This window comes from Hylobates moloch, unplaced genomic scaffold (genome assembly GCF_009828535.3).
Source record: "Hylobates moloch isolate HMO894 unplaced genomic scaffold, HMol_V3 SCAFFOLD_6, whole genome shotgun sequence".
NCBI lineage: Eukaryota > Metazoa > Chordata > Mammalia > Primates > Hylobatidae > Hylobates > Hylobates moloch.
Genome location: NW_026652281.1, coordinates 20212457 through 20236103, shown reverse-complemented (window position 1 = coordinate 20236103; position 23647 = coordinate 20212457). Strand labels below are relative to the sequence as shown.

General features: G+C 37.3%; 1 protein-coding gene across 1 annotated transcript in view; it reads right to left on the bottom strand.

Annotated features, from left to right (window-relative positions):
* Window positions 1-23647, bottom strand: part of FBN2 (fibrillin 2) — a 280529-nt gene that overhangs the window by 136866 nt on the left and 120016 nt on the right. The window contains exons 8-9 of the mRNA XM_032156530.2: window positions 15647-15772; window positions 539-691 (exon numbers count right to left, since the gene is read on the bottom strand). Coding sequence (XP_032012421.1) covers window positions 539-691; window positions 15647-15772 — 279 coding nt within the window. The remainder of the gene's footprint in view (window positions 1-538; window positions 692-15646; window positions 15773-23647) is intronic.

Here is a 23647-nt window from a genome sequence, read left to right as displayed (position 1 = left end):
CATTCCAAATAATTTAAAAAACAACACTTGGACAAAAACAAGTCAAACAGCTTTCAGGTATTTGTCTGATGTTACTAAATTGGATATTATCAAAACCGATCCTAAATAACAATGCTATCACATTCCCCAAAAAAATACTCAAGTCATATTGAAAACACACAAAGGAAAACAAATATGACTTGACTTCAAGGAGAGGAGCAAAATATATACATATATGTTTGAGACAGGGTCTCGCTCTGTCACTCAGGCTGGAGTGCAGTGGCATGATCATGAATGGCTGTAGCCTCGACTGCCCAAGCTGATGTGATTCTCCTACCTCAGCCCCGCAAGTATCTGGGATTACAGGCGTGCACCACCATGCCCGGCTAATTTTTGTATTTTTTGTAGAGACAGGATTTCGCCATGTTGCCCAGGCTGGTCTTGAACTTCTGGACTCAAGCAATCCACCTGCCTTGGCCTCCCAGAGCACAAAATACATTACTGTTACTAATTTTCCTAACAGTGTCTGTGCCGAGGAGACTAACAGCCAGCCACGTACCAGAACCTCTGACAGGACAGGCTTCAGGAATGGTTCCGATGCCCCAGCAGCGGCCAGGCTCACAGCAGCACTGCATTTTCGTCATTCTCCCCGGGAGCTCTTGTGCACAGCGGCCATTCACCAGGCCCGAGAAACACATGCCTGTTCTCTGATCTGTGCACGTATAAATAAAACAGAAGATATGGCAGAATTACCTCAGGTTCTTACAACAATCACTGTACATGAGATGAATGTAGGTGACGTGACTCATACCAGTTAATCTCTATTATCTATTCCTTTCTTCACTCTCTTAATTTCTCAAACATTCATTGAGCCAGGGACAGAACAATGAAAGACATGGAGCAGATAGGAGGACAGACTGCAGTAAGAAGCTAAAGTCAGGCAATTCTGAAGCTTGAAGGAAAGCAACAACCCACTCCCAACCCTCAGCCTGGAGATGCGCACTGTTGTATGTCACTGTGATTTTGTGGTTGTCTGTAATGCAGCAATATCTGACTGATTATTTTATAAAAGTTGATCAGACACAAGCAGAAACAGTGACATTTGACAAGGCAGCTGACTAAAATGAGGGCATGAGCCATGAAAGTATCTGAGGAAAGAGCAGCTTCTGAGGAAGAAGAGAATGTGCTTCATGTGTGTGAAGAAAGACGGGCCACTATGACTAAAGAACAGCATGCGGAAGGGAAAGTGCAGGAGCATGAGCTCAGAGAGACAGCAGAGGCTATCACGGATGGTCCTATAGGCCATTAGCAAAGGACCTTGGGATTTCATTTGGATTTCGAGTGGAGGGTTTCGAGATTTCCTGGATGATTACAATGAGAGAACACAATGGTTTACATTTTTAAGAAGATCTCTTTGGCTGCTATGAGAACTGACTGGAGCGAGAGCACAGAGCCCAGTGAGGAGGACACTGAAGACATTCAGGTGAGAGATGATGGTGGCTTTGATGAGGGTGGCAGCAGTGGAGATGATGAGGCTGGGCAGAGGGCAGACATGTTTTGAAGGTACAGCCAATGGGAACTTGCTTGGGTGCGGGGTATGGAAGAAAGAGAGTCTTGGACATTTCCTAAGTTTTTGACTTACACAGCTGAGATGGGGATGGCGAGGGAAGAAACAGGATTAGAGAACACAAGACAAGGCTCCTCTTTAAAACATGATATATTTGGAATGTTGAATAAATGAGCCTGGAATGCAGAAGCATAGTCATGCTGAACATACATACCTGTGAATTGTCAGTGTATATATCTCATTCTAAGCCAGAGCCAGATGAGACAGTTTCAAGAACTAGGGAAAACTGATTGTGCCAAACTAGATATTGAGAGGCAAAATAAGGTGACCACTCAGAGGTAAGCACAGTTTGGCAGGACTGCTATGGTAAAGAGTCTGTGCATTATCCAGTAGGATTTGATGTAAGGAAGTGACATGATCAAATATGACTGTAGTAGAGGTCACTCTGACAGCAGGATACACAATGGATCAAAATGATCAGATAAAGGCTAGAAGACAGGTTATGATGATTGCAAAAGACCACATAAAATGCAAAGTTGTATAGGGATAAATTATCAATATCATCTGTAAACTTTATGGGTTATAACTGAAACTGCCTTTATAGTAACCAATGGAAAAAATTGTGAGCTTAATTAACAACATATTATTCAACCCTATCAAGATGCTTTCAAAGTTGTTTTGCCTATGATGACAAGAAGAAAGATGTACCACAGCAATCAGGATCTGCATATCAATAATGAAGATGAAACTGTTAATTGCTTATAATTCCATTAACAGGTAAAGTTAAAATTTTTAGCACTGGATACAGAGCTTAAAGTAAGCACATTACGTCCTCCAATGGCCCATATATAGCATGCCTCAGACTGCTTTTAAGCTATCATAAAATAAATGAATTACCTTTAAGATATTCTGTATAAGAATCGAACAACTCCTTCTATTTCTCCCCCAAAATACCAGTATGACGCAAAACCGAGCACTAAATGTGATGTATGCACACATACTTAAAGGCACTGCAGAAATTTCAAAAACTTGAGTTGGATTTGGACAGGCTGTCATTAGGAATAATTTCACAACTAAGTTTCTATTACTAAGAATAATCACAGGAAACAATTTTTGGAATATTCATTTTATGAACCTGAAGTATCATATACTACCTCCTCAAGCACAGGATGTAAATTAAAATAAGAAAGTTCCAAACTCTTAACAATAATCATTAACGTTATAAAACACAATCAGTGCTACAAGCTAGGATGAATATATTTATCTCTTCAAGGTTTCTACAAGAAGGAGGTTGTAATACAGAATTTGAAAACAAAACAACACAAAACAAAACCATAGCCTTGAGTCAAGAGACCTAGTTTTACATTCAAATATTATTAATTGTTTGATTTTCAACCATATTTAACTCTTCTTCTGTACAGAACATGGTTGGTGGGAGAATGAAATAAAACAACACATGCTCTATTTCTTGCAGCTTTCATGACGAGTTAGCTACCCTGAATGTTCCTCTCAATTAAAATATCCTGGATAAAATGTGAAAAAATATTTAAAAATACATCATCCAGCTCACATGAAATGAAGGATAAAACAGAGTCCCCAAATGAGGTGAAATGAGAATCTTAGGAGGTATTTGAACAACTAATTTCACCTTTAGGCTGCTATTAAACTCTGGAGACTGTGAATTTCAACTCTGATAGTTTTACAGTGCCCAGGGCATAAGACATAAAAAGTCCAGATTCCACTCTCCCCCAATACATAACAGAAAACTCCCTCATAAGGTATGGTTCCAAAGAGCCATATCCTTAGTTTACGAATATAGTATACGGATAAGGTAATGGAGGCAACTCAGAAACTTGTCTGTCTCTACTTTGATGCTGTGTAGAGGAAAAAGAAAGATCTCTCTTAAGAATCTGTAACCACAAGGTCTGCCTCACATCAATAGCTTTGATGCCTCAACTCATAGTAGGTTTTTGGTCTGAAGAACTTCAAAGGAAGAATATAATGTAAAGAGGTTCTCAGGTTAGAGATACTCCAAGCAACTCACAAAAGCCAACATAATTAGAGGACTTAATATTAATGAAAGTCTCAAAAAATTCTCATAAAGGTCCAAGAAAAAAGAGCTGCTAACAGGAAAATACATTACTAACACACTAAGAAACAAAAACTGGTTTAGTAACCAGTATATTTTTGATACTGAAATGGTCAGACCAATTCTGACAATTATTATTTTAAATTATTAATAATTAAATATTAATTAATAATTAAATTATATTTAATATATTTGAAGCAATTCAAGTCTGAAGATATGAACAAGGGGAAAAGGCCCATAAACAATGAATAGGAACAGACTTAAAAGAGATCAAACTTCTATAAATGAAATGAAGTATCTGACAAATATATTACACAAGTGTATTATTGCACATGGATAAAGAGAGAATTACTGAGTTGGCAGACATATATGAACATATTATCTTCAATTAGCACATAGACACAAAGAAATTGAAATGTTAAAAAGAGGTTAAGAAATATGAAGGTGAGAATGGAAAGCTAATTAGATGTACACCTGTGTACATCTGATACGGTTTGGCTGTGTCCCCACCCAAATCTCATCGTGAATTCCCACATGTTGTGGGAGGGACCTGGTGGGAGGTAACTGAATCATGGGGGCAGGTCTTTCCTATGCTGTTCTTGTGATAGTGAATAAGTCTCAAGAGATCTCATGGTTTTAAAAACAGGAGTTTCCCTGCACAAGCTCTTCTCTGATCTGCCACCACGCGAGTCATGCCTTTCACCTTACATCATTATTGTGAGGCCTCCCCAGCCATGTGGAACTGTAAGTCCAATAAATCTCTTTCTTCTGTAAATTGCCCAGTTTCGGGTATGTCTTTTTTTTTTTTTTTTAATTATACTTCAGGGTTTTAGGGTATATGTGCACAATGTGCAGGTTTGTTACATATGTATCCATGTGCCATGTTGATTTCCTGCACCCATTAACTCGTCATTTAGCATTAGATGTATCTCCTAATGCTGTCCCTCCCCCCTCCCCCCCCCCCCACCCCACAACAGTCCCCGGAGTGTGATGTTCCCCTTCCTGTGTCCATGAGTTCTCATTGTTCAATTCCCACCTATGAGTGAGAACATGCGGTGTTTGGTTTTTTGTCCTTGCGATAGTTTACTGAGAATGATGTTTTCCAGTTTCATCCATGTCCCTACAAAGGACACGAACTCATCATTTTTTATGGCTGCATAGTATTCCATGGTGTATATGTGCCACATTTTCTTAATCCAGTCTATCGTTGTTGGACATTTGGGTTGGTTCCAACTCTTTGCTATTGTGAATAGTGCTGCAATAAACATACGCGTGCATGTGTCTTTATAGCAGCATGATTTATAGTCCTTTGGGTATATACCCAGTAATGGGATGGCTAGGTCTTTAAAGTTCATATGGAACCAAAAAAGAGCCTGCATCGCCAAGTCAATCCTAAGCCAAAAGAACAAAGCTGGAGGCATCACGCTACCTGACTTTAAACTATACTACAAGGCTACAGTAACCAAAACAGCATGGTACTGGTACCACAACAGAGACATAGATCAATGGAACAGAACAGAGCCCTCAGAAATGATGCCACATAGCTACAACTATCTGATCTTTGACAAACCTGACAAAAACAAGAAATGGGGAAAGGATTCTCTATTTAATAAATGGTGCTGGGAAAACTGGCTAGCCATATGGAGAAAGCTGCAACTGGATCCCTTCCTTACACCTTATACAAAAATTAGTTCAAGATGGATTAAAGACCTATATGTTAGACCTAAAACCATTAAAATCCTACAAGAAAACCTAGGCAATACCATTCAGGACATAGGTGTGGGCAAGGACTTCATGTCTAAAACACCAAAAGCAATGGCAACAAAAGCCAAAATCGACAAATGGGATCTCATTAAACTAAAGAGCTTCTGCACAGCAAAAGAAACTATCATCAGAGTGAACAGGCAACCTACAGAATGGGAGAAAATTTTTGCAACCTACTCATCTGACAAAGGGCTAATATCCAGAATCTGCAATGAACTCAAACAAATTTACAAGAAAAAAACAAACAACCCCACCAAAAAGTGGGCAGAGGACATGAACAGACACTTCTCAAAAGAAGACATTTATGCAGCCAAAAAACACATGAAGAAATGCTCATCATCACTGGCCATCAGAGAAATGCAAATCAAAACCACAGTGAGATACCATCTCACACCAGTTAGAATGGCCATCATTAAAAAATCAGGAAACAACAGGTGCTGGAGAGGATGTGGAGAAATAGGAACACTTTTACACTGTTGGTGGGACTGTAAACTAGTTCAACCATTGTGGAAGTCAGTGTGGCGATTCCTCAGGGATCTCGAACTAGAAATACCATCGGGTATGTCTTTATCAGCAGCATGAAAACAGACTAATACAACATCTAATAAGAGTACTAGGAAGAGTAATAAGCAGAATGGGAAAGAAGTAGTATTTAATGGATACTAACTTAGAACTTTCTAGCAATGTTGTAAGACCTCATATGTAAGAAGTCCAATACATTCAAAGTAGGATAAATAAACAGAGATACACAATTAGCCATACTACTGTGAAACTGCAGAACTACAAAGGTAAAGATCTTAAAAATAGGTGGAAAAACAAGACAGATCACCTGCTAAGAAACGGTATTTTTAAAAAATCAACTGCTGACTTTTAGCAGCACCAATGGATGCCAGAACACAATGAAATAATATCTTAGTATACTCTGATAAAACAACTGTCAACTTAAAATTCTGTACTGTGATAAATCATATTTTCAGAGGGCAAATTAAGGTAATTTTCAAGAAAACAAAACCAGAGTTTTCTACCAAGAGTTTTTTCTGATAAAGAAAATGCTGAAAAAGGTACTTCAGGCAAAAGAAAAAAGATCCCAATGGAAGGTTTGAGATGCAGGAAGAAATAGTGAACAAAAAATATTAAATAAGTGGGTAAATCTGAATAAGTACTAACATATTAAACAATAATGATTAAGTTGTCACATATAGGAATGGCAATATACTAGATTTTAAAAAGTTGTGAGGGGAAGATCAAAGTTTAATCACTTAAATATTCTTTTATTGTTTATATATAGGCAAACATACAGGTTAATTTTAAATATGCATCTTAAAACAGCTAGGATAGCCACTGAAGCAACAGAAATAAAGTATATAACTTCTTAACAAATAGGAGAAAGACAATCGAGTTCACGGCAGCAGGCCGGGGGGATCCTGAACAAATCTAAAAGAAACCAAGAAAGGAGAAAAAATACAAAAAAAGCAAGATAAGTAGGAAGCACAAGGACTATGGTAAAAATAAAAACAAATATATCAGTACTATAATAAATACACATGGATTTAAATCTCAATTGAAAAGACGAAGATTTACAGACTGTAAAAATAAAACAAAAAATAGATATAGGCTGTTTAAAAGAAATGCATTTAAAACATAAGGAAGAGGAAAGATTGAGAGGAAAAATACATAGTAGGTATATACTTAAAGCTTCCGCTACCAGAAGCTTTATTTTTTTGGTTTATTTTGTTGTACAAAACAAACCAGGGTATACTAAGATATTTTGTGATACAAAATAAACCAAAAGAAAATATTTAGAAATAGATCAAAAATAAAGAAAAAAATTAGAGTCAATACATAATTTTAAAAAGGTTCAATTCACCAGGAGAATATGGCAGATACTTTTAAACATTTATCACTTATAGCATAGGATCAAACTATATAAAATAAAAAATTACTCGACTACATGGAGAAACTGAGAAATCTACCTCCACAGTGTAATATTTACATGACTTTTTCAGTAATAGATATGGTAGACAAAATTCTGTAGGTACAAAGAAAATTTGAATAGTACAGTTAAGTTTGATCTAATGGATATATCTACAATCTGGCACCCATCAATTGGAGAATATCCATCTTTTTCAAGTCCATAGGGAAGATTTATAAAAATAAATCATTTTTTAAACCATGAAGCAAATACTGTACCAGAATATTTCCAAGAATTGGTATCAACTGGTAATATTCTTGGACCACAATGTATGAAATGAAGTTGGAAATCAGTAACAAAATAAACAAAAAAACATCCTATACTTCTAAACAACTCATGGACCAAATACAGTATCATATTTTATACATAAAGTAATATGTATAAAAATGCTGCTATGGTTTGGTTGTGTCCCCACCCAAATCTCAACTTGAACTGTATCTCCCAGAATTCCCACATGTGGTGGGAGGGACCCAGAGGGAGGTAACTGAATAATGGGGGTCGGTCTTTCCCATGCTATTCTCATGATAGTGACTAAGTCTCACAAGATCTAATGGGTTATCAGGGGTTTCTGCTTTTGCTTCTTCCTCATTTTCTCTTGCTGCTGCCATGTAAGAAATGCCTTTTGCCTCCTGCCCTGATTCTGAGGCCTTCCCAGCCATGTGGAACTGTAAGTCCAATTAAACCTCTTTTTCTTCCCAGTCTCTGGTATGTCTTTCTCAGCAGTGAGAAAGCAGACTAATACAAATGTCAAGCAAAATGTTGCAAGTACTTATCACGAATCCATTCTATACCAATCCCCAGACTTTGGGAGTATAAAATGATATTGAAAGGGGTTCACAAATGCATATTTACATTGAACACTGCAGTGTAACACTTCACAGTTTATTGGCACTACCATGATTCACATTTATAAATATGTCACTATAGCTAATAAAATCCAAATTTATTTACAATTATTACTAAATACCCAAGAACATTTTCATTATGTATGCTCTCACAAATATTAAATTATCATAATGTGGGGATCTGAAGTACATTTTTTATGTTAAAGAGAGGTCTTTAAATTAAAAAATAATAATAACTGGCCGGGCACAGTGGCTCACACGTGTAATCCCAGCACTTTGGGAGGCTGAGGTGGGTGGATCACAAGGTCAGGAGACAGAGACCATCCTGGTCAACACGGTGAAACCCCATCTCTACTAAAATACAAAAAATTAGCCCAGCGTGGTGGCACGCTGCTGTAGTCCCAGCTACTTGGGAGGCTGAGGCAGGGTAATCACTTGAACCCGGGAGGTGGAGGTTGCAGTGAGCCGAGATTACGCCACTGCACTCCAGCCTGGCGACAGAGCAAAATTCCGTCTCAAAGAAAAAAAAAATAATAATAACCATTGTTCTACACAGTTTGGAAACCTCTGGTCAGTCCTATAATATATGTACTGAAGGAAACTAAGTCATAGGTGAGAGGGTGGAGAGGCAGCAACAGAGGACTGCAAAGTAAATTGTAACTTTTTTCATAAATTCTACAATTAGCCTTTTCTAGTAACAAAAAGGAGGCAGGCAACCTACTTCTCATTCCTCGAGCCAAAACCTACCAGGATGAGACATACAGTGGTGTAACATCTCATAGTTAAGGTCTCCAAAAAGGCATATTTCAAAGCAAATCAGAGGCTAGGAATTACCACTCTTTCCTTTGTATGAAATTTCATGGCCCTTAGAAAGCACTGTATTAAAAAATGTATCATGTGGAAGAATATTTGAAATAAAAAAGAGGCACCTGTTAGAAATAAGAGTTGTCCAGGCACACTATTCCTTGAAACAGGGAATCATTAGGGGCAAAGGCAGATGAAAGCCTGTAAAAACAAAATCCTTCTAATGCTTACTATATGTTTAACTGTAGAACCAATGTGTCCTAAGTAATGAAAACAAGTCTATTCCTCTAATCATTTTCTATCGCCCTTACTACATTTCCTGAATAAGGCTTACAAGGAGTCATACTTACAGTCACACTGAGAAACAGGAAGTAATTCATCTCCTCTGATTAAAATATAAATCTATCTTGAAACATAATAAAGGTACACATCAGAATTTGTTTCATAGCTTGACATTTAGTGTAAACTTGATTTAAGAGAACTGATGGTTAATTATACAATGTGATGAAAACTTGGCAAAAATTGTGGATTGTACGTTGAAATAAATGTCTCCTGTGGAATGAGGTTTGCTCATTAAAAAATGAAGGGTTCAGCCAGAAAACACCAATGAGGTTAGCCCAGGTCAGAACAATAGTGATAGACAGTAGGTGTTCGGTAAATAGCAGCCATTGTCTCATGCTTGTCTCCTGAGACTGGATGCCTGCACTCACCTCTTTGATGGTCTGGTTCCAGCCTGGGTTCCCCTTGATTGATTCTGTGGATTCTTACTATTTCTAAAATACTTTCATGTTTACATTGCTTAAGAGTAACTATAGAACTAGGAGCAATGAAAAGGAACCACTGTGGATCCCAGGTTTACTTATTCCTTTAAAATAGTGAATGATGTGCTTCTTCCTCACTGTAAGGAAAACTTCTCCTTCTAAGACACTTCTTCCTTTCTTAATTAAAACTGATATCCTCATACTCCTTCATTTCTGGTTCCCTCTTTAGTTAAATAATTTTAGGAATTTTGGGTTCTCCAAGTGTTTTGTTTCAAATGCACACATGCATGTGAAATCAACACCCAGTGTTACACAGAGTGCTGCATAATACATAAATAATTCTGTACCTTGTCCTTTTCTTGAAAAAGGGGGAAAAAAAAACACATATACTGGTCATCACTTCTGCCTCAAACTTTCTTTTATATTGGTATTACATTTTTTCACATTATGTTTTCAGGTTTTGTTTTTTCAAGAATACTCCACAGCAGTATTGTGCACTAACATGTTTGGAAAGCTTGAGGAAATGCCTTAGCATGCTGCGGCACCATCATATTACCGGAAGAATTTCTAAATGCTTAATCCCATTTTCTGAACTTAACTGGCACTTTTGGGTCCCTGTGCTCAGGGTCCTTTCTCACTCTGTGTCCACAACAGCAGCAGACACATGATCCTGCACACAGAAGTTGCTCACTGCTCTTTGCCCAGGCATTATTTATTGCTGGCTGCCAGCCATTCTTCTGTGCCTATATTACAATGTGGAAATTAGGTATTAATCATTTCTTGGACATGATCATGACACTTACTTCCAAAATGACTTAAGGCTTATTAAGTAGTGCTATTTAAAACGCTTTTTAGAGAAATATTATTAGGTACGTTTTAACTCCTTTTTTTTTTTTTTTGGAACTGGCATATGTTAGTCCTGTATGCTAAAAAAAAAAAGTTCTTTCCTGGGTATTTAAAAAGATGAGTAAACACACTAGACAGATAAAAAAAATCAGAAATTTGACTTTTATATTTGGTATACAATGAAAGAGGAAAATTATCGTGTCTTATAATTAAACTGCCTGGTTAAACTCTCCTGGTTAAACTCTCTTTTGTGTTTTCCAGCACACAAAAGAAAGAGGATCAAGTTTACTGATGCTTTGTCATGTGGTATACACTCAGAATATCTCTGTGGTATACACTCAGAATATCTGTGTTAACTAGAATAAGCAATTAAGACAACATTCAGCAAATGTCACTTTCAGCACATGTGAGCTCTCAGAATAAAGCTGCAGATAACATGCAGTTTAGTACTAAAAAGAGCTCTAAGTTCATCCTACTCTTTATTAATTGCGTACATGTGGTTAGAAAATAAATAGCGTGGAAATATCTCCAACCTATATAATTCAACCAAATAAATTCAATCTGAGAAAATACAGACTCAGAATTTTAGAAATCAAAGATCTTGTACACATTAAAATGTTAGATTAATTTTTTCTCATGTATGGAAAACACATACTTATTCCAAATGTAACATAGTTATTCAAAACATTTTTAAGTTGCTTACTTATAATAACACTGGTTTTGTAATTCTGGAGAGCCATTCTCCCTTCCCTAGAGACCTTCCTTTGTTCCTAGTGTTTAGGATGTTGATAGTGAAATGAATGGGACTCCTGGTTAGTGCAGGACTTAGCTTTCCAAACCTCAAGTTAGCTCTTGCTTTATGAGCATCCAGGACTGTAATTCAGTGGCACAACATCATGTCCAAAGAGATGCCAAAGGCTGCATGGCCGCTATAATCAACATGAAGTTCTTACATTCAATATCATCACATTCATTCATTTGTTGGTTTTCCTATTCATTCAGAAAAGATTTACTCAGCACAAACTTTTATGCAAGATGCTTATTACATAAAGCCCAGGGTCTGTGAAGCTGCATAAGACAGGGCCTAACGAAGCCCACAGTCTAGCCAGTGAGTAACGCACAAGTACCTGTGACAATGCAGTAAACCCTAAAATGAAGCAAATGAAAACATATTTCATTTTGTGAAATGAAATATTTCATTTTGTTTCAAAATGGTGGGGCTGATTAATTTTGCCCAAGAAGAAAATGTAGTTTAGGTGAAACGGCTATAAGGAAAAGCGATACTGGCCAGAGGTCATGGCTCATGCCTTTAATTCTAGCACTTTGGGAGGTCGAGGTGGGTGGATTACCTGAGGTCAGGAGTTCGAGACCAGCCTGGCCCACACAGGAAAACCCTGTCTCCACTAAAAATGCAAACATTAGCCAGCGTAGTGGTGGGTGCCTGTAATCCCAGTTACTCAGGAGGCTGAGGTGGGACAATTGCTTGAACCCAGGAGGCAGACGTTGCGGCGAGCTAAGATGGCACCACTGCATTCCAGCCTGGGTGACACAGCTAGACTCCATCTTAAAAAAACAAAAAAGGAAAAGTGATACCTAATTTGGGACTTAAAGGATGAGCTGGATTTTAATGAGCATAGAAGGGGAAAATCAAGATGCTTCGGGCAGAGGGGGTACTGTTGGCAAAGGCATGGCAGTGTGGTCTTGTACAACAATGAGGGAAATATGAGTGTGAGGTGGCAAGTGGTTAGAGATGAGCCCGGAATACAAGTTAGGTCAGGTTGTAAAGGGCTTTGAATGTCCGGGTAGAGACTTAGGACTTTATAACATAAGGAGGCAAGAGATAAAAAGAGTTTATCATAATTTCATGGTAAATCAAAACTCTCATCAAAGAAAACCCACCTTAGTAAATCATTAGGTACGCTGGTCTTATCTGAATAAAATGAGGATTCATGCTTCTTTTCCAATGCAAAACAAAAATATGAATGCAAGTTTTGTTTGACTAGAGAAAGATTTTGAAATGTAAGTGAGTAAATAAAAAGTAATTTAGAAATGGGAAATAAAACGCTGAAACTTGTTTTGGCAATTCTGCCTCACAACTAGTTTCATTTCTCTCTATTCTCAAGCCCCCAACCCTGCATTACAATTTGTTCTCAAAGGCCTTCAATTACTCCACACTGACTACCAAATAAAATACATGTGCTGTATTTGGTATTTCCAGAACTTCACAATAATAGCCTCACTTCCTTCTCCAGGCATATTTCTTCTAGCAATATTCTAGGAGACAAGTTTCCTGAAGCCAGGTTCTACAGCACCCATACAACAGTGTTCAATGACGACTCCCACGGCGACATTTCTCCTAAAGAGTTGAATCTATACCTATTCCAAGCTGATTATTTTGTGTTAGCATATGCATGTGTGCATAAACATATTATTCTCCTACAGAGTTCAAGAAAATCAAGCCAGATGTAGGTAGTTGCACTGATTTTCAACTCTCATAGAAAGCTGACAGCCAAATTATACAGTAGTTCTCCCTTATCTGCGGGGGATACATTTTAAGATCTCCAGTGGATGCCTGACACCTTGAATGGTGCTGAATCCAACTGCTTTCGATTTGAACACGTTTCTATTCATATCTTCCACCCACAAATTTAATTCCTTTTCCATCTTAACTACACTTATCACACATTGTGGCTGTAACTTTTGCAGTGTGAGGTGCAATAGCAAAACTAACATGAAATTCTTTCTCTTCATTCACAACTTCATGGATAGATTTGTTCTTACCATAGATCTTAGCAACCTCAGCATACAATTTCTTTTCTTTCCTTGCTAAGTAGAGAACTTCCACCTTTTCACATAAAAGAAGTACTTTATGGCTTCTCATTTCATATATATCCGGATTGCTAGCATCAATACTCTTGAGTTCAGGGGACATGATGAAGTATAATAAGGTCACTTGCACATAAGCACTGCGATACTGTCAGTCTGTCTGATAACTGAGATGGCTACTAAGTGACTAGTGGGTGCAGAGCCTATACAACATGGACATGCTGGAAAAAGGAGGAGTCACATCCTGGACGGGCTGGTGTGAAAGTTCACCGTGCTACTCAGAATGGTGCACAATTTAAAATTTATGAATTGTTTATTTATGGAATGTTCCATCTAATATTTTTTAATCACAGTGGGAACTGTAGAAAACAAAACCATGGAAAGTGAAACTGTGGATAAGGGAGGATTAGGGTATTAAATGAATCAAACTTACTATGTAGTGAGCCAACTGGCAACAGTAACCCTAAAACAGTTTATCTGCTCAGTTGTACAGACTTAATATTTCATGAAAAATTATTTACCTAATGCAAGATAGAAACTCTGATTCATCTGTAAAACACAAATAATTCTCATTCAAAGACATGACATGAGGCTCCCAACAGACATCTTACTTCTCAAAGCAGGCTGTTAGCATGACAATGAAGAAACCACTCATGCTGGAGGCCCTGACATCTAGTCACAGGATCTCCACAGTCTTAAAGTGGGTAAGTGGCAGTTCAGTGTCACAGTAGCACAGAGGCTGGAGTCAGAGAGGTCAGGATTTGAATCCTGGCTCCATTCATTGGCTGCAAAACACTGGGCAAGTCACTTAACCTCTCTAAACCATATTTCTTTTATCCGTAAATTTGGAGTAACTATACTTATCACAAAGGACTACTAGAAGGACCATATGACATATTTATACAGGTCCAGAGCAGGCATATCCTCCTCCTCCTCCTCTTAATAATAATAATAATGAAGAATATTTTATTGGACACTTATTAGAAGAAACTGAAGTGTAGAGAAGATGGTAGCTTGCCTGACTCCTCACAGCTATGAGATAATGAGGTAGTGGAGAAGCCCAGTCCTTACACATGGTATGTGTAGTATCTTAAATGACAGCTATTATTTTTACTACTACCACTGTTTCTTCTATTACTGCTATTACTAGGCTTCTACTGTTATTTATGATGACAATATGGCATTCTGGAGGCAGGATTTGTATCTCTTATGTTCACTGTTGGATGGCCTGATATATCAGTACATTTAATCAAATGAATTCAGGCCACAGTCCTTTTATTGGTGGCCTAGGACTTCTAGCTTACATCCCTGACTCTGTATTTCCATCTCATCAACTCAGTTCTCTTGGGCACATGAGAATCACTAGGGAATCATCAAGACCTACGGAGATCCTGGCAGTTAGTTGCTGACATACTAACTGCCTGGTTTGGGGAGAGAGAGACACTGCCCAAACTGCCACCCTCTAGTGGACCAAACCCCACCATTCTTTAAGTATTGGATTAATTTCCCTAATTCCCGCACATCTTTTTTCCTCTCTTTCTACCTATTGTCAGCTTAAAATTGGAATAGACTAGGTTAAAAGCTCAGGAAGAGAAATGTGAGGGTAGCTCACTGTGCTGTGATTATGCATCAAAAGACACTTCATAATCTCTATGCGCGCAATAAGACAGACATCTAAGCCTTGCTCAATAACAGATTACCTTCACCATGACTGTAGCACTATTTCATCTTTCTAAATAAACAAGGGAAAGCATAGAATGGTTTTAATTTAATATACTTAAACACAAAATTAAAGGTGTCTTTTTTGTATAGTAACTATTTTCAATAGAATAAACAAGTTCTAAGTAAATAAGATGTTGATAACATTCATGATTCATAGCAACAAAAGAACCTTTAATTACTACATTCTGTCTCCCAAAGCAGATTTTAAAAAATTTTTCTCATGCCTTTGTGTCTGTCTTTATTCCCAAAATGACTTTGACAACATAAAACCAACCCAGTTGGATTCTGAAACTGAAGTCTTTGCAAAGAGTACCTTGTCTATCAATCCCTCAGTACTGGTACTGTTTACATTAAACAACTCATTCAGCTATTTCTTCAATATTTTATAATCGTTGCCATCTTCATACCTGTTTGGGCTGTTTTGTCATTATAAAGACCCAGTGTATTGAGCCTTCAAAATGCGAGGCTTACCGATGCACCGAGAGCCATCTGTTGAGGTTACATATCCACGTGGACAAACACAAAAATAGCTTCCCACGGTGTTGGAACATTCGCCAGTTTCACATATCCCAGGAATGATGCTGCACTCATCAATGTCTAATCAAGGGAAGAAGGAGAAGATGATTTAGAAAGGCCTTCATTAAATAGCTTTTAAAGGAGATTTTTTTTTTTTAAGAGTATGAGAGCATTCATGGTTGATTAGATCAGATCGTATAACCCTGAAGATACTCTTGTTTCAGGCCCCAAAGAATTTCTCACACATATCTATGGGAACTGAGATGAAAGTAAACTCCCATGGCAGTTAAAACAAGGCCAACTAAAGCAGAACTCTATACCCTTTTTTAAAAATGCAATTTAAATTGGAAATAAGTAAAGATGTCAATGTTTTAGTTTCCATTCTACATCAACTAAGGAATTATCCTACTAGAGCCTTTAAAAAAACACATACATAGATTACATTTTAAAATATAGAATAACTGTATTTGAAAATGTATAACTAATTTTCACACTATTTGAAGCAATGAAGAGTGGCAAATAACTTTTTTTTAAACTTGGCTTCAGGATATGTTTTTGTACTTACATTTGAATATGGGTGTATTCGACATTCTGGGAATAACTTCAATCTAAAATAATACAGAAACATGGTAAAGGGCAAAAACTTGGGAGGCTTTGGGAAGTGTCCAGTTTTCCTATTGTACCTCCCTACATTTATCCGTTCAGCATACTCAGTGCTGGAAATAGTCTATTTCCTTTCCCATTAATGAAAAGTCTGCTTTCTTTAAAATTTTCCTTAAAGCAGAAAACCCAGTCATTTATATAAACTTTTAATGTACTTCTCGTTCAGTAAGCAGAGAGAGGTGGGAAGTCTAACAAAGCTGCAATTAGGGATAACTGGGAGCTAATTGCTAATACATTTAAAAAGGAAATGAGTCATTGTGAGAAAAATGCACCCAAATTCCTGGGAGGTGGCTGTCTTTTTTAAGGAACAGAGGTAGCAAAAGCCAGTAACTAGAAGAAACAACAATAAAAGCCATACATACAGATAATTGCTGAAAAATCAAAGTAGGCTGACTTTTAATTTTTCTCTTTTCAGTTGCATTTATTCTTTTAAAATGTCCAATAAAAAAGGAAAAATAATTATATTCTTATTATAAATACACAAAATATGTTTAACCCCATGCTTAAAAAGAAAACGGTTGCCAATGCCTTTCTTACATCCTTTTATTGGTCTATTCATTATTTTTTTCCATTTATTCTGACAAGTCACTCTTGCCTACAAGCTTTATCATGAAATAACTATATGCTGTGTGTTTTCTTGGCATGTTCTTATAAAAAAAGTTACGAGATTCAGACATTCTATGAAATAATATCTTCATTTGAGGCTTAACACTTAGCCACTGAAGGCACAGAGGTACAAATCAAAAATCCACCAATTTCCCAAGAGAGATCAGAATTCTAACATGAATTGACTACATGAGGAGCAAATACAAAATGTGGTCAAAGAGCTGCCATCAGACTTAATCCAACAAAACAGAACCATGTGTGCAAAATTAGGACCTGTTGCATCCTGTGTTGCTATCTTAGTGCAGTGCATCTTAATACAACTGAGCATGGATTCAGAAGAGAGATGAAACTAAACAGCTGTACTTTAATTACCACAGAAACTTATCATCACCTCTGGATAAGGAAGAGAAAAAGAAAAGAAAGAAAAGAAGGATACAAAGTAAAGCAAGCATTAAAAAAGTGAAGAACTAAAACTTGCCTTCTCACTCTCTTAACATCTAAAATTATATGAATTATTGAGGTGCTTATGGAGCCCAGGATTTATGCAAAATATTAAACACTAAGAGACTGAACTTTTTCATTTAAACATTGGCTTTTATTTCTAGGCATTTCGTTTCATAATAAACAACTTCCCTATGCCCTAGTCTTAAAACTCTTTCTGACAATAAAAAGAATAGAAAATTAAAAGATGTTTGACATTTTCTTTTTTTGGATAAAAAAAATCTGGGACATAGAAGAACATGTGGAGTGACATTAAATTTGTGATTTTTGTGTTAAAAATTTTATTGCGCAAAAAAAACCTCTGTGTTTCACAATTCTCCTTATAATTGAGTAGGAACCCTAAAAGGTTAGCTTCAAAATAATTATACATAAAAGCCTCTCAGGTTTTGTATAAAAAATAGAAATGCTTTTAATTCATTTTTGGGCTAGACATCTACCATATTTTAAAAAATAAAAAATAAGGTGCTTTTTGAAAACAAAAACAAAACCCCAAAATACTGGCCAAAACCCCTGCATTTTAATACAGTGATGCCCAACTGAGATGGGAGAGTTCCCTTGAGCCCCTCACAGGACTTGAGACAGGGGTGGCTTATTTACTTGGCTGCCATGCTCAAACCCTTTGCGGGAGGGGAGCACACAGGTGAGCAGGTGCAGGAGCCAGGGTGAGTGTTTCCGGATGCTGGCAGGAACAAACTCTGTACCAGCCCACGGCAGTGTCTTGGTGTTGCCAGTTAACTCCAGAGCCCCAGAAGGTGTGTGTTACAAACAATGCTCTTTTAGCTTTGCCATTCGCAGATGGCTTAAATGTTAAAAAGCTCAGTGCCCAGTGTGTCCCAAATTCTTGTCTGGCGTCCAGGGAGAATCAGGTCATGTGAATGAATTGAAGGATGGTGTATGCAGAGGATTTCATTGAGCAATGGAAGTGGCTTTCAGTGGGATGGGGAGCTGGAAAGCGGAAGGAGTAGGAAGATTATCTTCCCCTGGAGTCTGGCCATCCCTAGCCGAACTCCTCTCCGACCGTCCCCAGCTGAACTCCTCTCCAACCGTAGCCTCTGATGTCCAGCTGCCTCTTCTCCTCTCAACATTCAGATGCTTCTTCTCTCCTTCCTTGCCATAGTGCTCTGCTCCTTTGCCAGTGGAGCTTGGGGTTTTTATGGGTACAGGGTAGGGGGTATTGTGGGCCAGGGTGGTTTTGGAAAAGGCAACATTCGGGCAGGAAAACAGGAATTCAATTCGTGTTCTCATTTAGGGTCGCAGGTCCAGGCTTGAGGGTGCAGCCCTCGTCAGGGACCTCCAACCCCTGTCTTTGACCCAGTATTTCCCTGCCTCCTGTCTGTATCACAATGTTTATCCATCGATTTAAATTTAGCATTAGCATTTATGTTCAGAAGGATGCATGCATTTAGCTCTTTTGAATATTAGTTCTTCAATACTGTATGTCATAATCAGATTTGGAAGTAGTATATCCACAAATATAAAGCATATGTTATCTATGTATAAACAAGTGTGCCTAAAGGTGACAAGTTTGCTCATGGGAAAAAGCAGAGTCTTAACAATGGGAATTGGTTTCATCCATGTTCTGCACACTGAATATACTGCCACCCATCTCTCCTGGACCTTTTTTTGAAACTATATCAGTTTGCAGCTTTGGTCTGCAAATATCAGAAAAACTGATTTAAACTGATATAAATTAGAAATTTAATAGCTGTCATATCTGAAGTCTAGAAGTGGTTTCAACCAATGTGTCTTGTTCAGTTTCTGTGAGATATGTTCAACTAGGCCTTCCTCTGTATTTTGACTTGAGCTGCCTTCCCTGATGGGAGCAAAATGGATACAGCAGGTTTAGGCTATTCCTTTGACTGGGACACCTAGGGAAGAGAGTGTCTTTTCCAGTGCTCTCTCCTGAGAGGAAGAAAACTTTTTCCAGAAGCCCCCAGCAAAACATCCCTTTTGTACTAATTTCTTGAATTGGGTCACATGCTAATTTCTGAATGATTCCTCTGGCCAGGAAAATGTTCTGATTGGCATAGGCCTGGAGTCCTGAACGAATTTTTGTGGCCAGTGGAGTGAAGTTAGCTTCCAACTAATAAACAACAACAACAACAACAAACAGCATGGGCAACTGGGTCTGAAAATACACCACAGCTGAAGAATGCAGAGTGTACCAGAATAGCTGGGAAACTAATGGACAATAAGCTTAGCTAGCTAGGCATACGCTAAATCCTGAAGAGCCAAGCCAAGGACTGTGGCTTTTATTCTGAAAGTGATGAATAGTGTCTATGAAGGAGTTTAAACAAAAGAATTACATAAGCATATCAATATTTTAGAAAGACAGTCCTTGTATTTAATGTGGACAGATGATATAATAGTCCAGGGATAAATGTTGAGAGCTTGAAGCAAGGCTTTATGATGAGGAAGGGAACATATATTCAGGAGATAATTTGAAGGAAAAATCAATAGGAAGGACTTTGTCACCAGAAACATATCTTATACTACTATTTTTATGGACAAGGATGATGACATAGTGCAATTAACAAAGAATGGAACACAAATGGAAGAACATGTTTTACAGTTAAGTTGAGCTTTGGACATTTTGTTCCTGAGATGTTTGAGAGAAACCAGTAAAAATTCTAATCTACAAAGCTAAAAATTTGGGTATGAAACTTAGCAAAGAGGTAAGTTATAAAGATGGACATTTATGGTTTATCACCAAGTATAAGGATTGCCTTTGAAGTTATGGCAACATATGAGATTTCCAAAGAAGACAAATGAAAAGACTGGAATTGAAGGAGGGAAGCATGAGAACTATCAACATCTAAGAAAAAGTCAGAGGAAGAAAAGCAGAATAGGAGTCTTGGAAGGAAGGATCACGGAGGAAGGAGGAAGAATGTGAAGAATGGAGGCTAAGGAAGAACACTGTGAAAACAGGGGGATTGTCAAGTGTGACTTCAAAGGGCAAAAAAAGAAAGACTGGGAAGTCTCCGGTAATGTGAAGACTCTGAACACAGGTTTTTTAAAAAAGGAAATCCAACCTAAACAAAACCATCTGACAGATTTCTGACTGCCAAACCACATAACCTCATTTGTCAACCAACATTTCCTGTAAATCTTACACTAAACAGAATATAATGAATAATTTGATAAGTAGTGATAACGTGATCTCAGATATCACGGAATTCTAAGAACAACGCCCTAGAGCGACTGTCCCTTCTTATAGGTACATGTCACAGAAAAAAAGCCGTCCATTAGCAATTATGTTACACAAACTTAGTACAAATAAAACAAGAAATTTTGTTTTAAAAACGTGTACTTAGAACATTTTGTTTCCATTGATGCCAAGAACTATACATATTTGGAATATTCTGTATAATATCTTTTTGATACAGAAAAAAGTAAGCATATTTTTGCATACACTGAACTTCTACTTATTCATATACTGTTTGACATTAGGAAAATTCATGATTGAAGTGTTAAGTGCAATAATTTGATGCCTATTTCCAGCTTTTCTAAAGACAACACGCAATATCAATATTATAAATTGCAATGGAAAATTGATGTCTGCCTTCCTCTTTTCAGATTTCAAAAGCATGGTGTGTATCAACTGTACTCAGAATTTCATTGCATACTTATAAACAGCTTTACTGAGACATGATTCACATGCCATACAATTCACACATTTAAAGTGTAAAACTCAAATGATTTTAGTATAGTCACAAGGTTGTGCAGCCATAACTACAACCTGATTTCAGAACATTTTCATCCCCCACAAGGAAATTCCAGCCTATTAGCAATCATTCCTCCTATTCCTCTCCAAGCCCTATGCAACCACTGATCTCATTTCTGTCTCTATACATTTGTTTATTCTGGACTTTTCATATAAATAGAATCATAAAATATGTGGTCCTTTGTGTCTGGCTTCTTTCACTTAGTTTATGTTTTCAAGGCTCATTCATGTTGGGGCATGTATCAGCACTTCATTCCTTTTCATTGCTAAATAATATTCTGTTGTATGGATATACCACAGTTTATCCATTTATCAGTCAATGAATACTTGGGTTATTTCCATTTCCTATTTTTTGGCTATTATAAATAAAGTTGCCATGAACATTCAGGTTTTCATTTTGTGTAGACATATGTTTTCATTTATCTTAGATACATACCTAGAAGTGGAATTGCTGAGTCATACAGTAATTCTATGTTTAACTTGTTGAGGAACTGACAAACTGTTTTCCAAAGCAGTTGCAATAATTTACATCCCCACTAGCAGTGTATGAGGGATTCCCTCATACACACCACATCCTCACCTTCACTATCTACTTTTTTTTTTTTTGCTTGTAGGTGTGAAGTGGCATCACATTATAACTTGGTTTGCATTTGCCTGATGATTAATAATGATGAGCACATTTTCGTGTCCTTATTTGCCTTTTGCATATTGTCTTTGGAGAAATATCTGTTCAATTCCTTTGCCCAGTTTTTAATTAAGTTACTTACGTTTTTAACGAATGAGTTATAAAAATTCTTTACATATGTCCCACATGTTACATGATTTGCCTATGAATTTCCATGTAAACTTTTTAAAAAAGTTTTTCATTAAAATATAACATTTATACATTTTTATGGGACACGTGGCATTTAGTTACACGCACAGAATGTGTAATGATCAAGTCAGGGCATTTAGGGTATCCCTCACATCTTGACTATGATTTCTATGTGGTAAAAATATTTCAAGTCCTCTCTTCTAGTTATTTTGAAATATAAAATACCTTGTTGTTAACTATAGTCACTCTACTCTGTTATCAAACACTGGAACTTATTCCTTCTACCTAACTGTATGTTTGTATGCATTAAGTAACTTCTCTTCATCCTCCACTATGGCCAAACACCCTTCCCAACCTTTGGTAACTCTTACTCTACTCTCTCACTGCATGAGATCAATTTTTACAAACATATGAGTGAGACTATGAAATACTTGTCTTTATCTTCTGAACTCATTTCACTTAACATAAATACCCTCCAGTTCCACCCATGTTGCTGCAATTGACAGTATTTTATTCTTTTTTATAACCAAGTAGTATTTCATTGTGTATATATGTCACATTTTTTTAATCCAGTCATCCAGTGATGAATGCTTAGGTTGATTCCATATCTTTGCTATAGTGAAAAGTGCTGCTATAAACATGAGGGTGCAGGTGTCCCTTTGATATAATAATTTCCTTTGAATAAATGCTATGTAGTGGAATTGCTGCATCACATGGCAGTTTTATTTGTAACTTTTTGAGAAATATCCATACTGTTTTCTGTATTGGTTGTACTAGTTTACATTACCACCAACAGTGTATGAGTTCCCTTTTCTCCACATCCTTACCAGCATGTTATTTTCTGTCTTTTTAATAATAGTGATTTTAACTGGAATAAGATGATATCTTATTGTAATTTTGATTTGCGTGTCTCTCATGATTAGTAATACTGAGCATTTTTTCACGTATCTCTTGACCATTTGCATGACTTCTTCTGAGAAATGTCCATAGTTTGCACATTTTTTTTTTTAGACAGAGTTTTGCTCTTGCCGCCCAGGCTGGAATGCAATGGAGCAATCTCGGCTCACCACAACCTCTACCTCTTGGTTCAAGCAATTCTCCTGTTTCAGCCTCCCAAGTAGCTGGGATTACAGGCATGTGCCATCACACCCAGCTAATTTTGTATTTTTAGTAAAGACGGGGTTTCTCCATGTTGAACAGGCTGGTCTCAAACTCCTGACTTCAGATGATCTGCCCGCCTCAGCCTCCCAAAGTGTTGGGATTACAGGCGTGAGCCACTGCGCCCGACCCCATAGTTTGCAAATATTTTATCCAATTTAACAGGACTGACTCTTCACTCTGTGGATTGTTTCCTTCACTGTTCAGAAGCTTTTTAGTTTAATAGAGTCCCATTTGTCAATTTTTGTTTTTGTTGCCTGTGCTTTTGAGTCGTAGTCATAAAATTCTTGCCGAGACAATGTCCTGGAGTGTTTCCCATATGCCTTCTTCTAGTAGCTTTACAGTTTTGGGTCTTATGTTTACGTCTTTAATCCATCTTGAGCTAATTGTTGTATATGGTGAGAGATAGGGGTCCATTCTTCTGCATATAGATATCCAGTTTTCCCAGCACCATTTATTGAAAAGGATGTCCATTCCTCAATGTTGTTTT